Genomic DNA, 26,410 nt, shown 5'->3' on the forward strand with positions numbered 1-26,410 from the left:
TCTTCAAAATTAGTCAATTTTCTGTTCTGATCTCAAGCCTAGGCAAATAACTGAGAAAGCACCAATCTGACGCCGCATTTTTATGATGTCATCGTGTAGACATTTTACAAAGTATTTTACAGTATATTAAAATACAAAAATACAAGACACTAAAGTATTTTGATATAAAATATGAACCCATTTTCATAACCCCTATCAAATACAAATGACAAAATACTATTTTGTATTTAAAATACATATTTTAAATACTTCTATCATAAATACTGCCCATCCCTGGCAATAGGGACCATCAAAATAAAGTCTTACCTATTTATAAATCACATGACGTAAGTAACAGTAAGTATAAAGTCTTGGAAAGTTTTTCAATTCTGATTCAAAGGATCAGAGAGAAACTCTCTCACAGGGGAATAAAATGAAAAAGTATAGTGGCTATAAAAAGAAGCTGTTTAAATATAGCTATTGCTATTTAACAGACCAAGTGAAGTGTTAATTATGTGTGATCTTGCAACATTTTTATTACGCTATATACACTCCCGACTGGGCAGAAGTGCTACAAGATGACAATTAGCCCATTCCAACAAGGCTAAACGTGGGGCTCCCTGACCCACATTTCTGGCTTACTGAAATGCTCTTTGTGAAGCAGCTCTGGGCTGGTCATGTGCAGATTGTAGTGAGTTTATGTTCTGCATGCGTCCTGTCGGTCTCTCATTAAAGCAAAGCTGCTCCCTTTGTGGCGCTTTGCAATCTTCTGCACCCTCAATAGTAGAGCGGATTCCAGGGCCGTGACTGGAGGGTCCAGCTCTACTTTAGGAGTAATTTGATTAAATCTGCACTGTTTCAGTCCAAAAGCTGTGTGAGCTAAATCAAATAAAGTGGATTAACTCTTCCACTGGATAAAGCTGATTAAACTGGTAAACAAATCACAGCTGCATGTGAGTTTGGTAGAAAGTAGAGAAATAGCTCCTGTTTTTTGAATAAATGCTACTGATTTGTGAACAAACAAATTTTTTTCATAGGATCTAGTGTTGTCAGAAGTACCGGTACTTTGGTATCAAGTCGGTACTTGAATTTAAAAGAATACAACAGTACTAGCTTTTCTTAACACCACAAGCACTGAGTACCAGGTCAGTGTGTACTTGATAGCGGGTGGCTGATTTCAAATGCTCTGTATTTGTGTGCACACTCTTTGAAGAGCATTAGAGGTTTCTATTTGTAATGTGTTTTGCAGCTTTGAGCATTGTAGCCAATCATTTGTCTTTTGACCACATGGACATAATTGCCAATCAGAGGACATTAAATGTTGTGCGCAAAACAGTGCATTAGTGCCCTTCCACTTTGTTAATAAGTATTTTCCCCATTCATTTCCCCACAGAAATGAACAAAACAAGTCTTATAAGCCTTGAATCAGACCAACCAGATATCACAACATCACAAATTTAGTTTGAAGCAAAGCAGTACGCTGTAATAGATACTGGGTTCTAGGGTTGGGGTGATAGACGATGCCATCTTCTACCGCTGATGGCCGATAGATAGATGATGCTGAGCGGGCATCGCGATCCTCCGCCCCAACGAAAAACACACACTCAGGCCCCGTTATTACACTAATACATCTTAATTTTAAAATGGCATCTTAGAACGAAATGATCCACGTCCACACTGGTGTTTCATCTAGCTTTTCCGAAAAGCCCTCCGTCCACATTATACCCATACCTGCCAACACTCCCGTTTTTCCAGGGAGTCTCCCGAATGTTCATTGAATTTTATTACTTAGTAACACTTTCTACACTGTAAAACATCCTGGTTGCCTTATACGAGTCATTTGAACTTATATTTTGTTAAACTGACTTAAAACAGCTTGCATAACTTATGCCGTCATTTGCTGTCATGACTAATTGATCATATATTATTTTACAGTTTGTAAGTGTACTCTGTGAATTCACAAAGCAGATCTGGTTTCATTTAAAATACGGAAAACAAACGCATTAGTACAAAGCAGGGAAGACAGAAAGCACTGTTTTTGTAACCTACTTTTTCTTACGTTTTACTGTTAGCGATTCACTTAGTTTTCCATACAGTGTCTCTGTGGTGGAGAATGCACTGTCAGCAGGTCCTTTGATCCCGGAGGTGATTTTCCCCTTCATTGAGGCGCTGAAGCCATGCTAACTCTGATAGAGGAGAGAGGGCTCAGTGGCTGTGGTGGAGCTACTGAAGAAAATCCATTCCCCCAATAAATTTTCTGCTGAGGCAGGTACAATGACCTTTAGCGCTCTGATAGGTCACCCATAGGCATGTGCCGTGCTTGTGCATTGATTGCTAAAACTCTGGCCGCTCTATTGTAAAACCCATCCAAGTGTGAATTAGCTGAGATCAATGAGGTGCGTGGATAAGCCTCTTGTCATCTCATTATGTGCTTGGCCATTTCTTTAAAGTAATAATAACCCAGGAACTTTCACAAGTCCAACATTTGGAAAGCTATTCAAGTCTTTGCTAAAAAAAATGTTGGCTAAATAGGACTATGAGCTGTTTGACACGTCACTTTGAGGACAATTTTTAGGGTCAAATATAGAAGGCTTGAACTTGAATTAATAGTTCACTCAGAAATGAAAATTACCCCAAAATATTATTTTCAAGTGCAAATGAATGTAAAATTAAATTTATTCTGTCACGTGAACACAGTTGGAGTACTTTTACATTTTATCCGGGCTTATTCCATGCTGTACACTACTTGACAAAAGTCTTGTCGTCGATCCCAGTTGTAAGAGCAACAAATAATAACTTGACTTCTAGTTGATCATTTGGAAAAGTGGCAAAAGGTAGATTTTTCTGATGAATCATCTGTTGAATCTCATCCCAATCATCACAAACACTGCAGATTCTTACAGATTTCAGTCAAGTTTGGTGAAGGAAAAATCATGGTTTGGGGTTACATTCAGTATGGGGGCGTGCGAGAGATCTGCAGAGTGGATGGCAGCATCAACAGCCTGAGGTATCAAGACATTTGTGCTGCCCATTACATTATAAACCACATGAGAGGGCAAATTCTTCAGCAGGATAGCGCTCTTCCTCATACTTCAGCCTCCAGATCAAAGTTCCTGAAAGCAAAGAAGGTCAAGGTGCTCCAGTATTGGCCAGCCCAGTCACCAGACATGAACATTATTGAGCATATCTAGGGTAAGATGGAGGAGGCATTGAAGAAATGTGGATAGGCGACAAGACTTTTGTCAGGTAGTGTACAAGGGTGTTGGGAAGTGGCTTTTATTTTGAAGCGAAAAAATGTATTTGTACTCAGAATCTTTAATCACATATCATAACCTTCTCTCCCCTCTCTAAATGACTTTTGGTTGTTTACTTTTGGTGTCACTTCTGGTCACGTGGATTGCTGGGATCGGGCAGGACTATCGGGGCGTCTCATTTCTGCTCTGCCTTAATTCATATTTTTTATTTTGTTAGCAACATTATCTTTCAATAATCCAAATCCAATTTCAAAATTCCATTGCCAAAGGCTGAAATCATGCCTCCTTAATTTTTTTTCTAATTTCAGGATTGTTTCAAGTGGATGTACATCATGATAAAGGAAAAAAATGACAATCTTAAAGGGGACCTATAATGCGATAAAGTGATGCGATTTCACATAGTTCACCAAGCTTGAACTTTCTGACGTATTCACGTGCGTATGAATGGAAGTCTATAGGGAGAAAAGTTCAGTATGACCGCAACTTAAATCTCATTTTTGAATAAACCACTATATACCACATAGGCATTTGTAGCTCAGCCCTCTTTAAAAAAAAAAAGCTGGGAGCACAATCTTATTTGAATTCAAATTGACTGTCACTTATTAACCTAAAAGGGGTAGCTTTGAAGAGTTATAAAAAATTATTTGTGGGTTATTTTGAGCTAAAAGGTCACACTCTATGGTAGGGATCACCAACCCGGTTCCTGGAGAGCTACCTTCCTGCAGATTTCAGTTGTAAAGCTACGGTCACACCGGGCTTTGTGTGTGCGAAATTCTGTCGTGCGGCGCTGCGAAAAGGGGCGGGATTAAACAAGATGATTAGACATTAAAAAAGCCAGCGATTGCTCCATGTTTTAAATTTCTGTCCAGAGAGGTCCTGTTTTGATCCTCGATTGGTCTCATGCAGTCAAGTGATGCGATTTAGCAGGTCAGAGTTCACCAAGCTTGAACTTTGCACCGCAGCAACTTGCGAAACTTAACGCATGACCCCGCGTTTCCGGTCTGACGTATTCGCGTGCGTATGAATGGAAGTCTATGGGAGGAAAAGTCAAGTGTGACCGCACCTTAAAGCTACGGTCACACCGGGCTTTGTGTGTGCGAAATTCTGTCGTGTGGCGCTACGAAAAGGGGCGGGATCAAACAAGCTTATTAGACATTTAAAAAAGCAAGCGATTGCTCCATGTTTTACATTTTTGCCCAGAGCGGTCCTGTTTTGATCCTCAATTGCTCTCACGCAGTCAAGTGATCCGATTTAGCAGGTTAGAGTTCACCAAGCTTGAACTTTGCACCGCAGCAACATGCGAAACTCGACGCATGACCCCGCGTTTCCGGTCTGACGCATTCGCGTGCGTATGAATGGAAGTCTATGGGAAGAAAAGTCAAGTGTGACCGCAGCTTAAGTCTGACCAAACACACCTGTCTGCAATTATCAAGTGCTACTGCAGGTCCTAATTAATTGGTTCAGGTGTGGTTAATCAGAGTTGGCGCTAAATTCTGTAGGAAGGTAGCTCTCCACGAACAAGGTTGGTGACCCCTGCTCTAGAGACATCAGAGGCTTATTTTACGTATTGTAAAAAGGTGCATAATAGGTCCTCTTTAACTGTTGTTTGATGGCTACTTATTAAGCAGATGAGTTTTTGTAACAGAAAAATTTCAAATTTTTAAATCATATACTCTAATCACAGACTTAAGATGGCAGCTAGATGCACGTTATGCGTGACTGATGTATACAACGTATGATGGATGATGTAAGCTGGGCAAACACTCGTGTAATACTGTATAACATTATACATTAACGCCAAGCCAACTAGTTATGTTGTTCATTATCATATTCTGTGGTAGTCAAATTGTGTTGCAAGTGGTTGCTGTAAGATGCATCTCTCTATTCTTCTGCTACAAATGCACATACATCGTATACGTCTTTCGTGCTGATATATGAAGACGAATGAGGTAAATATAGCCATTTGCATTTGGCAGATGTGTAAACAGGAACCAAAAGTACTACAGCAAAATGATATGAATACCAATGAACCATTACACCCTAATAACATTAAACATTTGCGTATTTTTGGTGGAATCTCAAACCCAACGATTCCATCAGTGCCATATACTAATGGCAGTTTGAAGGTGTTAACCGGCCGAAGCGCCAAACAAACATAGTTTGGCCTGATTTGTTCAAAATGACGACATACCAATTCATTCTTTAGTTTGGTTGATGTACACTGGGACATTTAAATCTGCTAATTATATTCCTGCAGTGGAAAAAAAAGTTTTGCTTTAAGCAGTAACCTTCTTTAAATCAACATGAGTGTAAAATTGCTACTTGAACAGGAATAACTACAGGACATGGTTTGGTTTTATTCATTTGAATTTGCTTGGATGGCTGTGGTTATATATTGTTGGATCTCATGTGATTGATAGGACCGCCCTCTCGTCAGTCATATCATATCAGTCATGCACTTTAAGAGAAGGGGAAAACTATCTTAATTAATGATTACAAGGCACATGCAATAATTTAATCTTTTAAAGACTGTGCTGAGTGAATGTGTGTGTGTTTTTTTGTGTCCAGGTGCCCACGGAGTGAGAGAGGAGCCCCAGTTTGTGACGGCCCGTGCAGGAGAGAGCGTTGTTTTGGGATGTGACGTGAGCCACCCCCTAAACGGCCAGCAGACTCCCTATGTTGTGGAGTGGTTCAAATTCGGTGTGCCTATTCCTTTCTTCATCAACTTCCGCTTCTACCCTCCTCATGTGGACCCTGAGTACGCCGGTAAGATCCAGGATTCATCTGAAATCCAGGGTTTAATCCCAAATAATGATGTAGATAATTCAACCACATGCTGGAGCTGCTCTTTCTAAAGTTAATGATTGTCTGACACAGTGAGGTTTTTGTTAGCTTAAACTATTCAAACTAAGTTTTCTTAGTAATTGACATTGAAGACCTTCATGAAAATTTGAAATTATGTCTAACTGACTGAAATAATAATATAAAGTAGTAAAGTCACAAAAAATAAAATAAAATATGTAAATAAGAAATGTTGCTGAATGAAAAATAAAAATCAAAGTACTAAATTACTCAAAAATTAGAAATGTTGCCTCACTAAATAGAATAAAAAAACTAAGTTATTAAATTAAATTAAAATTAAAATTAAAATTAAAGTCAAAATTAAATTAAATTAAATTAAATTAAATTAAATTAAATTAAATTAAATTAAATTAAATTAAATTAAATTAAATTAAATTAAATTAAACGTCACAATGGTGCAGTGGGTAGCAAGAATGTCGCTGGTTCGAGCCGGCTGGGTCAGTTGGCACAATTTAGCCTTCCCAATTCACCTGTACTTTATGTCTTTGGACTGTGGGGGCAACCGGAGCACCCGTAGGAAACCCACGCAAAACTCCCCACAGAAACGCCAGCTGACCCAGCCGAGGCTCGAACCAGCGACCTTCCAGCGACTACCTACTGTGCCACTGCGTCGCCCTAAATTTAATTTAATTTAATTTAATTTAATTTAATTTAATTTAATTTAATTTAATTTAATTTAATTTAATTTAATTTAATTTAATTAAGACCAAAATGTTAATAAGAAATGCATACATGAAAAAAAATATATATACAATACAATTAAACACAAATATCTTTATTTCATTAATATGTCATTTTTACACCCACCACAGTTGAGAAGTTTTAAAAAAAAATGTTTAAAGTTGATGATATTTTTAGATGATTAATTCTATGTTGAAATGAGCTTTTGACTCACACATTTTTAATGCGTTTTGAAGTTTTGTACCCTTTTAGGAAGACAGTAAGATAACATAAAGATTACACAAGCATCAAAACCACCACAAACCAGATTAATAATTTCCTGTAACAATGATTGTTTATAAACTGGTTCTTTAAGGCTGCATTTACTCTCGGTTACATGGTTCAACTGACCCATTTCCGATTTTTTTCTCCCATGTGGCACAGATCGAAGATGGCCCATGTACGTGTAATCAGGAAAAAATCACATGGATTCCAGTGTACTCAAATCAGATTCAGGCCTTGTTCGTATGTGGAAATTTATCCGATATGAATCGGATCCATGCCCTCGTGTCTGCAGCGTAAGCAGTTAGATCGGATTTTCACCTGTCAATGCGAGTCGTGCATCATTAAAAACCATAGCGAATGACGTCGACTCTGACGCTTTCATTTCATAACAGACTTCCCAAAGTCCAGAGTCCCAAACCTTAAATCTCATATTATACGAGGGCTAAAAAAACTTTTATATTGTCATGTAGCACAAGTATTTAAGCATGTTAACAAGAGAGAGAGTGAGAGAGAGCAATATCCACCATGTAACTGATATAAACTAAAACTGTTGCAAACATCATGTGCATAAATCACGCCATGGACTTTACATTAAGATGCCTACTGGTTTAAAAAAAAGCAAAACACAGTAAGAACATTAAAGGAAGATGGGCAAATGAGAACTTTTATGCCATAAAACAACCTGTCAAAAAGAATAACAAAAAAGAAATCCTGCGAACAGAAACAGGAATGGAGAAAAGAGCGCTCTTTTATTATCAGCTGTCAGTCAGCGCCCGCTCTTTTTTTTCCTAGTCATTGCGTCTTTGCCATGTCCAATGTAAATGCAAACAATCGGATACAAGTCACGTTTAAAAGATGATGTAAGCAGCTCGTCAAAAAAATCAGATACAGTCACAAAATCAGATTTGACCATCAAGATCTGCAGGGTAAATGCAGCCTAAGTTTGCTCTGATTACATTTATCTACTCATGATAAGGAAGTTAACTAAAAAAACAATGTTTAAAGTTCTGGTCACACCACCAGTCTTCTGTCAGAGTTCGAAAGTGCTGAATCTAATCTAATGTGTTCATTTTGTGTAAGGCTGCTGAGTGCAAGCAGAGTTTTTCCTATGTTTACTACTTAATGTGAAAACAAGCCCTTTGTCCGACCCGGAGAAAAAGAGAGTGTGAGCAGCCTTTGACATGCATTGTGAAAAGCTTCTGTAAAGGCTACACTCATACTCTTTCAAGGTGCATTACAGAAGCTTAATTACCACAGATTTGCTGCTGGTCGTCTGGCTGAAAAATCACCCGTTGTCAGCACTTCTCCACCACACAGAGCTGCATGAAACACATCAATCTCTCTGACTGCTGGAGATTATTTGATCACTTAAAGCTGACATGTCATAAAACTCTGACTTTTTGCTTTGACTGGGTACTCCATGCATCTTTTAACCCAGAAAACTTGAGAAAGGACTTTGTTTTGGTATGCTTTTGGTATGTAACTTTGTTTTGGTATGCTTTTTTCTTAAAGCATGTGTAACAATGAGCCTCTCATATTTCCCTCCTTTAGTAATGTAAGAAAGGGATCTTTTTACATATTACCATCTGTACATCTGTTAATCTGAATGTTTCCACCCACAGCACCATCACAGCAGTCGACATTTCTGTTTACTTGCTGTATGATGTAGAGATTTACATTGTCTGTGCCAGGAATTACATTACCAATGTGTGACAGACTTTTTAATTCTGTACAAAAAATTGATAAGTTGAATCACACTGCCTTTTTTGTTGACAAGACAGCTGCTTATTGTGTGTGAGCTGTTGCTGTTGATATTATAAATGTAATATTTAATAATTTTTAATAATCATTTTAATAATATAATCGTGATATTTAAGATTTGTGAAGTCAAACAGCTCTGGATAACTTAAAACAGCGACCACAAGTCTCTTCTCCATCTGTAAAAGTCTCCATAGTCCTCTTTACAACACAAACACTGCTGTCACCTCAACGCAAGGTGTCCATGGGGTCTTTTTTAAGTTTTAAAATGTCCTACATTTCGAAAACTAAATTTAGGGCCTTAAAAAGTCTTAAATTGAAATATGCTGTTGTAGGTATTAAATACTTTTAAACAGGCCTTAATTTTCACTAATTGTCTACGCAAAGCTATAGACAATTGGCACAACCGACAAATCTGTCTTAAAAATGTTTAACAAAATTAACATTTATTAACTATTTAGCAATTTGTTTCTAATTATTTACCTTACATCCTTACAAGAACATTTGGTTTCAAAGTTCTCTGTGTATTTATGCATACATTTATGTTGTGCATAAATATTGTTTATTATAGTATTTAAAACTTATTTTGATGAAAAACTTATCAGTGAAATCAGAATTATGAGCCCCCCTTTGAATTTTTTCTTTCTTTTTAAACATTTCCCAAATGATGTTGAACAGAGCAAGGACATTTTCACAGTATGTGTGATAATATTTTTTCTTCTGGAGAAATTCTTATTTGTTTTATTTCGGCTAGAATAAAAGCAGTTTGGAATTTTTTAAAACCATTTTAGGGACAAAATTGTTGGCCCCTTTAAGCTATATATTTTTTTCGATAGCCCACAGAACAATAACATGCCTAATTACTCTAACCTGCCTAGTTAACCTAGTTAAGCCTTTAAATGTCATTATAAGCTGTGTAGAAGTGTTTCGAAAAATATCTAGTAAAATATTATCAACTGTCCTCATGGCAAAGATAAAATAAAGAATTTATTAGAGATGAGTTATTAAAAATATTATGTTTAGAAATCTGTTTAAAAAAATCTCCTCTCTAATAATAATAATAATTCAGGGGGGCTAATAATTCTGACGTTAACTGTATATGAATATAACTAGAGTTTGCTTGTTTTGACACATTATTTAAAATATGTAGCTAAGAAATAACTGAATTTTAATTTTAATGGGGCAAGAAGAAAAAAAAAATCCACTGGTTATTACAGAGTGTTTTGCCATGTGAAAGTCTGAAATTTCATTCATAATGGTCTTAAATAGGTCTTAAAAAGTCTTAAATTTGACATGATGAAACCTGCAGAATCCTTGCAACAGAAACCCAATCTCTGCTTTCGTTTGTTTGGAGAATGAAAAAGACACGAATGACTTAACTCAAAGTTGACTTATTTTAACTGCGGGTACAGAACATTGGCAAAAACATGAGGCTCAGCAAGCGGATAAAATGTAAGGCAAGCAGGGCGCATTAGCAGCACGCAAAACACTCGTGGCCATGTGGTGTGATCAGGGCCTAACTGTTCGTAAATGTCCCACGTCAGTCTAGAAGTTATAATCTCTTCCTCATTGTCTGACTTTGGTTTGAACATTTAAGATTTAAATTTGCTACTGCTCATCATTTCTGACATTTTTGCTGGTTGAGATTAGCATGTTTTGTTGTTTCTAGATTGTCAGAATAGCATGTACAGGCTCTGCCCTCTTCTGGAGAGCAACAGCTTATTTGCATACTCATTCACATTTGCAGCTGACATCAGAAAAGCAGAAATTGTTACTAATTCACTAATGTCATTGTAGAGCTAGAATTTGAATGATTCTCTAGAGTAATGTCTAAAGTGATGACAAAACAGGTGATTTTGCTCACATTTTCAGATTATAAGGGTGAACTCCATGAAATGACATCAGTCTACAGCAGTGTTTCCCAATCCTGTTCCTGAAGGCACACCAACAGTACACATTTTCAACCTCTCCCTAATCAAACACACCTAAATCAACTCAGCAGAACTTTAGAAAAGACCCCAAAACCTGACACGAATGGGTCAGATAAGGGAGACATACAGAATATGTACTGTTGGTGTACCTCCAGGAACAGGTTTGGGAAACACTGGTCTACAGAGATATCTCCCAGTATTTATCTGTTGCAATCGGGCGATCACAATATTACTATGGTATAAATACAGCACTACAACATACAAACAAGAGAGATCGACTTAGAATGTCACTTACCTGTTTAATAATGATTTGATCAGCTGTAGTTTGAAATTATGCTGTTTTCTCTTAGGGTTTATTATGCATCTATGTCGCCATCTTGTGGATAAACATTGTCAACCATCTTTGCTCAAAGACAGGTTAATAGCCGCCGATGAGCTGTCTCTCAGAAATGATAAATATTTAAAATAGGCACTGTCAATATAAATAAACTGCTTGGTTGCAATCTAACTACATTCTTGACTAAAAAATCCTCAAAAGTACATGATGTTGTCCAACAGCTGCAATATTTGTCAAACTGTAGTTTGTCCTCTGCTTGTTGCTGTATGTGGGCGGAGTAATACACAAGGGTGATGGGTGAAGAGGCTGGTCGAGTGCCGTTACTGGCAGAATATCAGATTCAATCACATCAGCAAATCAGATTCAAGAAACAGACTGAACTGTTGTACAAATATATATATATATATATATATATATATATATATATATATATATATATATATATATATATATATATATATACAGTGCTTGACATTAACACCCACCAACCTGCCAAACGCGGGTAGGTTTCAGCTGTGGCAGGTTAGATAGCCGCTCCCACTAGCCACTTTGGCTGGTTGAAAATAATTTTTAATCTGCTGATGCTGGCCTGTCACTAAAGATTAGAATGTTAGTTTATGACCATTTGTCAATACGCATGCAAATTTGATCTTAGAATCGAGAAGCAGCACGACTGACAAAAATAACTGTTCATGCTAGCAAAAGAAAGAAGGTGAATAACGAATGAGACGATCACGTGCACGGTGAGACACAGGCGATCCTCCTCACTCACTGACAAGGGCTTTAGTGTCGCACTCACAGCTGATGTGATGCGCGCAAGTGTTTTAAAAGTTTGCATGCTCTCCTTTTCTTGCATGAAGCAACCGTGTCTGGAACCATAACTGGTGCAATTGGTTCTTGCGATACTCGTGCACAGTCTTGCTACTTTCGAGAGCTCGAGATTCTTTGTAAGCAGCAGCGGTTGGCGCTTTTGCTTTAACCATTTTTTGAACAGATTATTAATGGGCCCAAGGGCCTCATTGTCGCACACAGATTTTTTTTTTTTACCTGCTTTCTTTTGCTGACAGTTATTTTCGTTAATGGTTTAGTTATCATCCTTTACAATAACATTGCTTTAATAGGAGATTAACTCTCCATTTATGTTTAGTTAACTGGTGATCTGTGACATTTAGCCAGGTAAGACCACTGTGCATAGTTTTAGATACATGAGAATGACATTTTTAAATATCAATTGTTTTTTAAAAAACATTTTTGTTGAATAAAAGGTGTATGTAGACATCAAATTACTTCATTTACATCACACAAATCAAGTAATTTTAGCATACAAACGTCAAATTTATGCATGTAAAATATATGTTCACAACAACAAAATTGTGGCTAGTGAAAATGGCGGGTGGCTATTAATATTGAAAAACTGCTAGCCAGTGGCTGGTGATCAAAAAAGTTCATGTCAAGCCCTGTATATATACTTATTTTACAAGTCCCCAAGGGTTAAACAGTTGTGTTTTACCATTTTTGAATCCATTTAGCTGATCTCTTGTTCTTTCGAGAGCACTTTCAGCTTAGCTTAGCATAGGGGAAAGCGGGGCACAAACTAACACTTTTTGGTTTTGGTCAAATAATAAACAAAGTATTGGAGTTAGACAAACCATTTGTTTTTTATCAACAAAACACAAGCCTCATTTGTAGGAGCACTAAAAGTATGATCGCCGGACCTATGGTTTCTGTGCAGTGTTGCCAAAAGTGCCAGGAGTAAAAATGTTACTATTTACCCCACCTGCGGGGCAAGTTTTAAATGACAGAGGGTTAGTCGTAACACATGCTTAAAAAGGCAGATTACACACAGTTAATTTAATTTTTGTTTACTTTAAACAGTAGCTATATTTTCTCTGTACCTAGCTCAATTTATTTTTTATGCTACATAGCACAGTATGTTTATTTATTTATTGGATAAACACATTTGGATTTATTTGGATTATTATCCATTATTAGACAATGCATTTATTTGTAGTATTAGCAATAAAGAATTTTTTGTCTATCAAAAAAAACCATTTTATTTAAAAAGTTCTCAACATTACACTCAAAATTAAAAATATTGTGTTAGTTTAACTGGTGTTCAACAGTGTGTGGCTTAATTGTAACACCCTGTTACAACTAACCCCGCTGTGTTCGCGTTTTCTTCAAAACCCAGCTGGCGGTCACTGTGTTTTTAACATCTTTCAAAATGGTTTCATCTTTTAGCCTAGAAGACGGTGATCACAACAATATAAGATTTCACGTTTATACTTTCACAGATTTTTTTAAAATAAAAAAAATATTGACTATAAAAAATACTTTTATGCTGCAGAAATGGTTTTCTCATCCAAATTTCGCTGAACTTTTTCAATAATTGGCAGGAAGACATCTGCCAACACTGTGGTGAAAACCTCTGAAGCATGCTACTGTTAACCCTAAGCAAATACCTTAAAACTCCATGTTACATTTAACCCCAGGTTACTTTGTGCCCCGCGCCCCCCTAGATCATTGAATTGCATTAGCATCTTGCTCAAAAAAAAAAAAAAAAAAGCAGTTTGGCGGGAGTTTTTTTTACTCTAGGGGAGTTGTAAAATGAGCCTTTTTTCCATAAAGAGAGGAGTGTTTCTTTAAAAAGTGTATATTTACCCTCGGTTTGATATCTACATGTAACATCTTTATATTGCAATTACTCCTAAATCCCCTTCGTCCCTACAATAAATAATTGATTTCAGTAAAGGAGAGCAAGGGGAAGTGAATGAACCATCATCTCTCTATTTGGTTGTGGCCTCATTGCATTTTAAATGAGCTATGAGATGTAATGCTCAGTGGCTGTGACTGTATATCACAGTCTCCTGTGGGTACTACAGCGCCACCATGACAGTTTCACCACACCAAGAGCCTTTAGTCTTTCCGTGTGCACACTATTACAACTGAACTCCAAAAGGCAATTACTGTAACTCACAATGCAATTTTGTGCTGCAGAAATTCCCAATTCCTCCACCAGTTTGGCGAATTAGGAAGGCCCATTGTCTTTCAGACAGACAATCATTGCAGCAGTTTAGATGTGATTTACACAGGCTCTCCTGAAGTGATTTTTAGCTGGAGGCAGATTGTGTTCATTCAGGACGGTGTGTTTACGGGCCCCTAAAATGCACTGCACAAATGTATCCACAGTCAGGAGGCCTGCAGGAGGAATTAGTAATTAACGACTTTGGATAATGAATGACCGTGTGTGTTCTGAGTGTAGAGAGAGCAGTGTGTGAATGCGTTCCTCTGAGATGAGCACTTACAAACTATTATTCAGAAAACGATTGTTCAAATGTATATTTTATATTTAGATTTTAATATTTTCAATTGTTTTTGAAAGAGATGGCTTATATTCACTAAAGCTGCATTCATTTAATGTGAAATATTATGTTTGTATTTGTAACGAGGGGTCTGAGACAGTATTAGAATCCATATGCAGAAGTTTTATTAAAGGGTTTAGGCAGAGACATCAGTGAGTAAACAGGCGGAAAGTCGGCAACACATAAGCAGTCCAATCCAGTCAACAAACACAGGGGCAAATCTAGACGACGTAGTGAGAGTGCAGGCAGAGGTTCAGTATAACAACTAACAGTCCAAAACAGAGCAAGAGGGCAAAGACAGATAACGTACTTGATCAAGGCAGGCAGGGTCATTCACAGGAAGGCAGTCATGAAAGTCTCTTGGAAAACACTTGGTAGTGCAGGTAGACTGACAATACTTCACCCAGAAGCATGGCTTGAGCTCTCACTGAAATACTACACAAACAGGAAGTGACTGCAGAGGGAGCAGAGCTGAGTGAGTAGTTGGGCGAGGGCTCCCTCTGCTGGCGTGGCATTACAATACTAGAGGTACGAACCTACACTGGTCTCATGGTTCAGTTCGGTTACGATTATCATGACGTCGATTCGGTTCAATTCGATATCTCGGTGCATAACGGTGCATTGACAATGCTTTCCATACATCATTTTATATTTTACCTCACAACCGTACCTGTAAAAACTCAAGTACATGCACAGAACAACATTATAACAATTAAACAAATGTAAATATCCTGCTCGCTTTCTGAGCATTGTCGTGTGGGTTTTTACACCCTTATGATTGGTCACGCGCTCAACAGTAAGGGCTGCGATTGGCTCTAACACTAAACAGCAGCGATGATCACAGCTGATACATGATAGACACGGAGGAGAAAACTCGCTCTGCACACACGCACTTGTGTCTGTATCCAGAAGTATCGCTGGGTCATGGTCCACAGTGAGAGAGAGAGAGAGAAAGAGAGAGAGAGAGAGAAAGAGAGAGAGAAAGAGAAAGGGAGAGAAATATAATTTACTTTAATTTTCTCCATAACAGTGAAACTGCTGTAATTTCTTCTATAAATAAACAGGGCTTCTGCTTTAAATTCTGTGTCAGAGAAAGACTGTCCAGCAAACTCGCACACAGTGAATTGTGCGCAGTTTCTATGTTTTGAAGTAGTTGGAGTGTTTTAATTACTAGCGCTGGCCTTCCTCCCATAGTAAGCAACCACAATACAGCGCATATGAGATAAATGACGTAAGAACGTAATAACCGGTCATGATTTATTACAGAACTAATATCGAATTGTCCGCTACTGCATCGCGGTGCACCGAAGAAACAATTAATTTTGATACCCCTAGTTTATATATTTTAAAATGTGGAGAATTCATTTGCGTCATGATGCCAGGAAAGGCTACTTTACATTATGCTTTTGCATCTCGATAATGTGAAGTATTGCAATCAGCTCAGTGGTATTCAAAACAGTGACAGTGCTACACTGGTGCTAGGGGTGGCTGTATCAGCCCTATCAGCCCTATGTTTAGGTATGCTAGAAACTTCTAGGCAGGTGTGTTGAAGGACAGTTAAAGCACAGTGAGTTTGGACACCCCTGCTTTAGCTCATTCATAAACATGATTACTGCAGGAATCCTGTAGGATGTAATGAACACAACAACTCCCATGATTTCACACTCAGTCGCGTCATAATCAAACTACACTTTTGTTTGATATGAATATGCGCTGTCTTGTGGCAAAAAATAAATACTGTGCCTTTAAAGGCTAAAGATTTCTTTGCTGGTAGCAGTGCCATAGACAACAGCTGTCATGTGCTAGATTTTTTGCTTTTTAAAAGCCTGTAGGGTAACAAGGTGTCAATTTTTTTTTCCAGGGCGGTGAGAGTAGTTAAAGTTAGGTTAACAAAGCTCATAGTAGAACAAAAAGTCTTGTTATTGATTAACAAAAAAAAAAAGGTAAACTCATAAATATGGCATTAATAAACTCTGCTGTTTTTGTCACACACGTTTCTCATCAACAATTGCTTCAGTGGTCGTGACGATTCGACATCTTTCAGCGTTAAGGCCCAATCACACCGCGAGGCTTTTTGCGCTTTTCAGTGTGAAGATGCAGTCTAACTTTGATGCCGACGCTGCCCGATCCCATCAGTACTTTATCACCCCGCACAAAAATAGCGGTGATTTTTGAAGGCCTTATTTTTTTACTGCAAGACCGCAGCCTCCTCTGCCCCATGCCATATTGATTTTCTGCTCTGGAAAGCTGCCGTTTCCTCTCTCAGGTGCAGCTGTGATCCCAGTGCTATGATATCTACTGCTCAGTACACAGTGGTATGAAGTATGAAGGCTGGCCGGAGCGTAGATACGTGAGTCTGAGACTTTAAAAACCTTCACTCCCAGCTAAAGTCCTCAAACAGGCAAATGAGAGATGGTATCATGGTATTGGACGATTCTGGAAAGGCTTAGTTCAGTCATAGAGATGCTTGACTGCACAAACTTCTCTCTCTTTCTGTAACTATTTGTGTTGTCAGGTTTGCTAAGCCTCTTAGTACAGAACGTGTAGCACTCTGATGTGAGCTGTGATACTTTGTACTTTTTTATTATTTTAAGTACAGTACACTTTTCACTCGATTGTGTTGGAGGGTTGAAATCAGTGGAAGACTGCTTTGCTTTTTGTAGTGTTAGAAGTTGCTTTACAGGCTGGCTTGCTGCTTGTCTATCTGTGTACCCATATAGAAATCCGCTATATGGCAATGTATGCAAATTACATATATGACATTCAGTACATACATTTCACATATAACATTTATTTTCCATAATACTGTGCTGTACATGAAATATACAAAAACACATTTACAATACTATCATAGATGTAATTACAATGTTATAACAATGTAATTACAAAGTTGTTACATAGTAATTACATTTAAAATAAAAGTTTGTAATTACAATGTTATAACAGTGTCATTACAATGTAATTACAATGTTATAACAATGTAATTACAATGTTATTACATAGCAATTACATTTAAAATAAAAGTTTGTAATTACATATGTACTACGTATATTTACGTACAAATACACAAATATTGTACATGAAATAAACAAAGAAACATTTACATTTATAAATATTATCTTGGATGTAACTACAATGTAATTACAATGTAATGACACAGTAATTGCGGACAAGACAAGTTCGTAATTGCATCCAAAATAAAAGTTTTTAATTGCATTTGTACTGTGTATATTAACATGTAAATACACCAACACAGTACTCGAAATATATAAAGAAATATATGTTTTTAAATATTATCTTGGATGTAATTACTATGTAATAGTAATGTAATACCATAATATTTACAATGTAATGACACAGTAACTGCACCCAAGATAAAAAGTTTGTAATTACATGTGTACTGTGTACAACTATTAATACACAAATACTGTACATGCATTATACAAAGAAATATTTACATTTATAAATATTATCTTGGATGTAACTACAATTTAATTACATGTATTTTCATAGTAATTACAATGTAACGACTTAGTAATTACATTCAAGATAATTGTTTGCAATTACATATTACAATGTTACAACAATGTAATTACAAATTTACAACTGTGTAATTACAATGTTATTACATAGTAGTTACATCCAAAAATAAAAGTTTGTAATTACATATCTACTGCATTTATTAATGTATACAGCTATAAATAACCAAATATTGCACATGCAATATACAAAGAAACATTTACATTTATAAGTACAATCTTGGATGTAACTACAATGTGATGACAGCAATTACAATGTACCGACACAGTAATTGTGCACGAGACAAGTTTGTTATTACATATTACATAACCGATGTAATTGCAATGTTATAACAATATAATTACATGTCAGTTGTATTTACAATGTTATAACATAGTAATAACATAGTAATTACAGTGTATTGACGCAGTAATTGCGCACGAGATAAAAGTTTGTAATTACATGTGTACTGTGTATATTTATGTATACAAATATAAATAACCAAATATTGGATATGCAATAAACAAAGAAACATTTACATTTATAAATATTATCTTGAATTTAACTACAATGTAATCATAATATATTGACATGGTATTTACTATGTAACGACACAGTAAATGTGCATGAGACAAGTTTGTAATTACATATTACATCACAGATGTAATTGCAATGTCATAACAATATAATTACATGTCAGTTGTAATTACAATGTTATAACATAGTAATAACATAGTAATGACAATGTATTGACACAGTTTTTGCGCACGAGATAAAAGTTTGTAATTACATGTGTACTGTGTATATTTACATATACAACTATAAATAAACAAATACTTAACATGCAATATACAAAGAATTTTTTTCATTTATAATATTATCTTGGATGTAGCTGCATTGTAATGACATGTAATGCCATAGTAAATACAATGTAACAACATAGTAACTACATCCAAGGTAAATGTTTGTAATAACATATTACAATGTTATAACAATTTAATTATAGCGTTATAACAGTGTTATAACAATGTAATTACAATGTAGTAATAACACAGTTATTACAATGTAAGTACAATGTTATAAGAATGTTATATCAATGTAGTAATGACAATGTTGTTACATAGTAAGTGCATCCAAAATAAAAGTTTGCAATTACATATCTACTGCGTATATTTACATATGAATACACAAATACTGTACATGAAATATACAAAGAAACATTTAAGTTCATACATATTATCTTAGATTTACTTACAATGCAATAGCAATGTAATTACATAGTAATTAATTTTGTAATTACATGTGTACTGTGTATATTTATTTAAACAAATATAGATAACCGAATATTGGATATGCAATAAACAAAGAAACATTTACATTTATAAATATTATCTTGAATTTAACTACAATGTAATCATAATATATTGACATAGTAATTACAATGTAACGACACAGTAAATGTGCATGAGACAAGTTTGTAATTACATATTACATCACAGATGTAATTGCAATGTTATAACAATATAATAACATGTCAGTTGTAATTACAATGTTATAACATAGTAATAACATAGTAATTGCAATGTATTGACACAGTAATTGCGCACAAGATAAAAGTTTGTAATTACATGTGTACTGTGTATATTTACATATACAACTATAAATAAACAAATACTTTACATGCAATATACAAAGAATTTTTTACATTTATAAATATTATTTTGGATGTAGCTGCATTGTAATGCATGTAATGCATGTAACTGCAATGTAACGACATAGTAATTACATCCAAGATAAATGTTTGTAATTACATATTACAATGTTATAACAATGTAATTACAACTTTATAACAATGTTATAACAATGTTATAACAATGTAATTACAATGTAGTAATCACACAGTTATTACAATGTAAGTACAATGTTATAACAAAGTTATATCAATGTAGTAATGACAATGTTATTACATAGTAAGTACATCCAAAATAAAAGTTTGGAATTACTACTGCGTATATTTACATATAAATACACAACTACTGTACATGAAATATACAAAGAAACATTTATGTTCATACATATTATCTTGGATGTACTTACAATGCAATAGCAATGTAATTACATAGTAAATAATTTTGTAATTACATGTGTACTGTGTATATTTATGTATACAATTATAGATAACCAAATATTGTACATGCAGTAAACAAAGAAACATTTACATTTATAAGTATTATCTTGAATTTAGATACAATGTAATCACAATATATTGACATAGTAATTACAATGTAACGACACAGTAATTGAGCACGAGACAAGTTTGTAATTACATATTACATCACAGACATAATTACAATGTTATAACATTATAATTACATGTAAAATGTAATCAAAATGTTATAACAACATAATTAAAATGTCAATACATCCTAAAAAGTTTTTAATTTCTTATGCACTGTGTATATTTTCATACAAACACAGTACTTAAAATATACAAAACATGTTTATAAATATTATCTTGAATGTAATAACAATGTAACAACATAGTAATTACATCCAAGATAAGTGTATGTAATTACATATTACAATGTTATAACAATGTTATTACAATGTTAGAACAATGTAGTAATTACAATGTTATTACAATTTAATAATAATGTAAGTATAATGTTTTATCGACGTAGTAATGACAATGGTATTACATTGTTATAACATTGTAACTACAATGTTATTACATAGTAATTACATCAAAAATAAAAGTTTGTAATTACATATCTATTGCGTATATGTACATATTAATACACAAATACAGTACATGTTTATAAATATTATCTTGGATGTATTTACAATATAATAACATAGTAATTAAAGTGTAACAGCACAGGATATGGACACAAAATAAAAGTTTAACAAGATAAACAAATATTGTACATGCAATATACAAATAAATATTTACATTTATAAATATTACCTTGGATGTAACTACAGTGTAATTACATGTATTGTCATAGTAATTACAATGTGATTAATTAACAATGTGCCACAGCCATATCACCCTGCAGCCCATGACCAATTACTCACTGAAGCTAAAGGCTAGTTCACATTACAGGATTTTAAGCCTGATTTGGAAGTTAACGAGCTCACCGACAGATCAGGCTGTGATCGGGAAGAAATCTGCGGGTGCTCGGCGCTTGCCAGTCTTTATGTGTGAACTACTGAACAACGTGTCAAAGAGGCTCGCTGAAGCATCGCTGACACCTCGCAGACGGAAATCCAATATCTAGCATGCTGAATATTCCAGAGCAGTCGGCCGACTCGACCCCACGTGCGGTCAGATGTAATGACGAGCTGCAGCCAATGAGAGAGCATATCAGCTTGAGCTGAATGTCCGTGTGCTCAGGAGATCAACAGAAACGTCTGTGATTGGCCAGAATGGGCATCGATGCACTCGCTTCATTCTGCGTTAACACGGACAAGAGAGTTATATTAACAGGGGAACTAGAACTCTGTAACTATTAGAATTACCATACTGCTCATTCTGACCATTCTCATAAAAAACGTCATGTTGTCTCATCATATTTACATTCAAAGCTTCTATTGAGATATTAAAATTAAGTTCTGAATGTCTGTCATCATATTTGATGACACCATTACCCTAAAAATATGATCTTTTTTTGGTAATACAGCCTATAAATATGCAGTTAAGAGACTAGAAGACGCAAAGCTGTGGGCCTTGCTTTCATTTTCATTTTCAAACAGGAGCTATTTCCTTGCACAGAATATGCTGTTTTGAAAGATATATCTGAAGTAAATTTATGTTTTTGCTATCAGAAAGTTATGTTTATGTTAGCAGGAAGTTGCTAGGCAAAAAAAAAAAAAAAAAAATGCAAGCATATTTAAAGTCATGCAGTCATTTTGACCAATTTGGTAATTAAAGGTATAAATGCTCAGTTCTTTACTGTTTTGTAATTTAAAAAATAATAATGTTAGAAAGAAATACACAGATATTCAGGAAACGTTAGGGTGTTATAGATATGTTTTTTTTTTTTTCAAAGAGTTATTAAATTACAAAAATTAAAAACTCTCTGTGTATCAGTCCACTTGAACATTGCAGATAAGCGATTGATCCACTGATGCATCAGCTGATTGACGATGTTTTTAAATGAATCCTTAAAAGCTTGAAACGCTGTCAGTGATGTCATCAGCACACAAGCAGCCAATAGTGTTCAGATTTTTCTGACGACTCCTCCCTCATCATTTCATTGGCTGTGGTTTGGTAGCTTGACTGAGCTGTTGGGGAACTAGTTGTTGTCAGATCTTGTGTTGTGTAACCCCCTCTTGTGGATCATTTACGTAGTGTCGCATAGTGTGAACACTACCGAGATGAAAAGACACAAAATCAAGTCATGTGGTGTGAACAGCACAGCGATCTGCCGATGTTTAAAATCCTGTAGTGTGAACTAGGCTTAAGCAGGGCTGAGCCTGGTCAGTACCTGGATGGGAGACCACATGGGAAAAAATAGGTTGCTGTTGGAAGTGGTGTTAGCGATGCCAGCAGGGGGTGCTCAACCTGTGGTCTGTGTGAGTCCTAATGCCCCAGTAAAAGTAAAGAGGACACTATACTGTCAGTGAGCGCCGTCTTTCGGAAGAGACGTTAAACCGTGGTCCTGACTCTCTGTGGTCATTAAAAATCCCATGGCATTTCTCGTAAAGAGCAGGGGTGTAACCCCGGTGTCCTGGCCAAAGTCCCTCAATTGGCCATTACCCATCATGGCCTCCCTACCATCCCCACCCACCGAATTGGCTCTATCACTGTCTCTTCCCTCCACCAATAGCTGGTGTGTGATGAGCGCACTGGCGCTGTTGTCCTGTGGCTGCCGTCGCATTATCCAAGTAGATGCTGTACACTGGTGGTGGTGTGGAGAGATCCTCCTCATGATTGTGAAGTGCTTTGGGTGTATGGCCATACACAATAAGCGCACTATATAAATACACATTACATTACAATGTAACGATTTAGTTATTAGATACAAGAATTGTTTGAAATTACATATTACAATGTTATAACAATGTAGTAATTACAATGCTATTACAATGTTATTACAATGACGTATTGACAATGTTATTACGCTGTTATAACATTGTAATTATAATGTTACTACATAGTAATTACATCAAAATGTTTGTAAAAACATCTACTGCTACTGCGTCAATTTACTAATAAATACACAAATGCTGTACATGAGATATACAAAGAAACATTTAAGTTCATACATATTATTTTAGATGTACTTACAATGCAATAGCAATGTAATTACAATGTAATGACATAATAGTTAAGTTTGTAATTACATATGTACTGTATATATTTACGTGTACAACTATAGATAACCAAATATTGTACATGAAAAATACAAAGAATCATTCATATTTATAAATATTATCTTGGATGTAATTACAATGTAATAGCAATGTAATAACATAGTAATTACAATGCAACAGCACAGTAATTGCACATAAGATAAAAGTTTGTAATTACATGTGTTCTGTGTATATTTATGTATACAATTATAAATACACAAATACTGTACATGAGATACACAAAGATTAAAGTTCATACAAATTGTCTTGGATTTATTTACAATGCAATAGCAATGTAATTACAATGTAATGACATAATAGTTAAGTTTGTAATTACATGGGTACTGCATATATTTACGAATACAACTGTAGATAACCAAATATTGTGCATGCAATATACAAAGAAACATTTACATTTATAAATATTATCTTGGATGTAACTACAATGTAATCACAATGCAATGAGAAAGTAATTGCACACAAGACAAGTTCGTAGTTACATATTACATCTCTGATGTTATTGTTATAACAATGTATTTACATCTCAGATGTAATTACAATGTCATTACATCCAAAATAAAAGTTTTTAATTACATATTTAATGTGTATGTTTACATATAAATACATAAATACAGTACTTGAAATATGCAAAGAAACATGTTTTAAATATTATCTTGGATGTAATTAAAATGTAATAGCAATGTAATAACATAGTAACTACAATGTAACTACACAGTAATTGCGCACAAGATAAAAGTTTGTGATTACATGTGTGCTGTGTATATTTACATATACAATTATAAATAAACAAATACTGTATATGCAATATACAAAAAATATTTACATTTATAAATCAATTGCATAGTAATTACAATGTAATGGCGTACTAATTACATCCAAGATAAATGTTTGTAAGGACATATTACAATGTTATAACTGTGTAATAACAACGATATAACAGTGTAGTAATTACAATGTTATTACACTGTTATAACATTGTAATTATTTTTTTTACCAAAATACAAGTTTGTAATTACGTGTCTACTGCATATATTGACAAATAAATACACAAATGCTGTACACGAAATATTAAAAGATTTAAGTTCATACATATAATCTTGGATGTACTTACAATGCAATAGCAATGTAATTACAATGTAATGACATAATAGTTAAGTTTGTAATTACATGTGTTCTTTGTATATTTACGTATACAACTACAGTTAACCAAATAATGTACATGCCATATACAAAGAAACATTTGCATTTATAAATATTATCTTGTATGTAACTACATTTAACCGCAATGTAATAACATAGTAATTACAATGCAACAACTTAGTAATTACATCCAAGATTAATGTTTAAAAACATAATTAATTGCATGATTAAACATAGTAATTGCAATGTTATTACCATGGTATAACAATGTAGTAATGACAATGTTATTACACTGTTATAACCTTGTAATTAAAATTTTATTACTTCCTACATCCTAAATTAAAGTTTTAATGACATATGTACTGTGTATATTTACATACAAATACACAAATACAGTACTTGAAATATACAAACATATGTTTATAAATATTTTCTAGGATGAAATTACAATATAATAGCAATGTAATGATGTAGCAATTACGTGTAATGACATAGTAATTACATCCAAGATAAATGTTTGTAATTACACATTACAATCTTATAACAATGTAATTACAATTTTATAACAACGTAGTACTTGCACTATTATAACAATGTAATTACAATGCTATAACAATGTAATTACAATGTTATCACATAGTAATTACGTCCAAAACAAAAATAATGACATGGTAATTAAGTTTGTAATTTCATGTGTATCATGTATATTTATGTATACAACTATATAAAAAATATATTGTACATGCAATATACAAGGAAACATTTACATTTACAAATATTATCTTGAATGTAACTACAATGTAATTACATTGTAACGACAATAATTGCGCACAAGATAAAAGTTTGTAGTTAAATATTACATTTCAGATGTAATTACAATGTTATAACAATGTTATTACAATGTCAATACATCTAAAATAGTTTGGGCATCTCTGATCTAAACGTACATATTTTATTCTAAACATCTAAACATATCTAAATATATACATGCTTTTTTAAAAGCAGTATGGATTACATTTCTTAACCCTAACCCTAACCTAACCCTACATCTATCTAAACTTACATATTTTATTCTCTAATCATGTACATGCTTTTTAAATAAAAGTATTGATTACATTTATTATCCCTAAGCTAATCCTACATCCATCTTCATTCATTCATTTTCCTTCAGCTTAGTCCCTATTTCAAAGGTGGCCACAGTGAAACAAACCGCCTACATTCATCTAAACTTACATATTTTATTTTCTAAACATGAATTAGCATAATAAATGTAGTGAGGTATATTATATATTTCTCAAGCCATAATCAGCACGTGTATGAAAATGTGAAGATTGTGTGTGTGCATGCATGCCTATCATTGACTGCAGTGAATCCATTGCAGCAGTCTCACTCTGCTCTGTTCTGCTGCTGTGTGCTTTCAGGGAGAGCCAGCCTGCATGGCAAAGCATCTCTGCAGATCGAGCAGGTGCGCTCTGAAGACCAGGGCTGGTACGAGTGCAGGGTCCTCATGCTGGAGCAACAGTACGACACCTTCCACAACGGCAGCTGGGTTCACCTTACAGTCAATGGTGAGCCATGTAAAGTTTATTATTTTACATAATGTCTGTAACATAAGTACTAACACCTTACATCAGTGCAAACCCCCTAGTGGCATTAAAAAATAACCATCAGAGTTGACCAAAATATGCAGTGAAACATTATGTATGAAAATTAGCAATAAAAAATGTGTAGACATTGATTTTAGCTGCTGACCTTAAAGCATTTACATTTATATAAGTTTTTCTTTCACGTAAGGAGCGTGATTAATGCCTTATTTCCACTGAGCAGTACAGTACAGTAGTACTGGTCCTGAAAATTCAACATTAATGTCACTCGAAAAAGAAATAAATACGGCTGTTCACATAATGCATTTTTTGATTGTTCAGGTTTATTATTTCAAATGGA

At 34.8% G+C, this 26,410-nt stretch overlaps 1 protein-coding gene across 4 annotated transcripts in view; it reads left to right on the top strand.

Moving 5' to 3' along the window:
* igsf9ba (immunoglobulin superfamily, member 9Ba) overlaps positions 1-26,410 on the top strand; it is a 119,727-nt gene that overhangs the window by 23,875 nt on the left and 69,442 nt on the right. For all 4 annotated transcript variants that reach the window (XM_056473524.1, XM_056473527.1, XM_056473526.1 and 1 more), the window contains exons 2-3: positions 5,802-5,999; positions 25,888-26,034. In XM_056473524.1, coding sequence (XP_056329499.1) covers positions 5,802-5,999; positions 25,888-26,034 — 345 coding nt within the window. The remainder of the gene's footprint in view (positions 1-5,801; positions 6,000-25,887; positions 26,035-26,410) is intronic.

Source organism: Danio aesculapii, chromosome 15 (genome assembly GCF_903798145.1).
Source record: "Danio aesculapii chromosome 15, fDanAes4.1, whole genome shotgun sequence".
In the NCBI taxonomy this organism is placed as follows: Eukaryota; Metazoa; Chordata; class Actinopteri; order Cypriniformes; family Danionidae; genus Danio; species Danio aesculapii.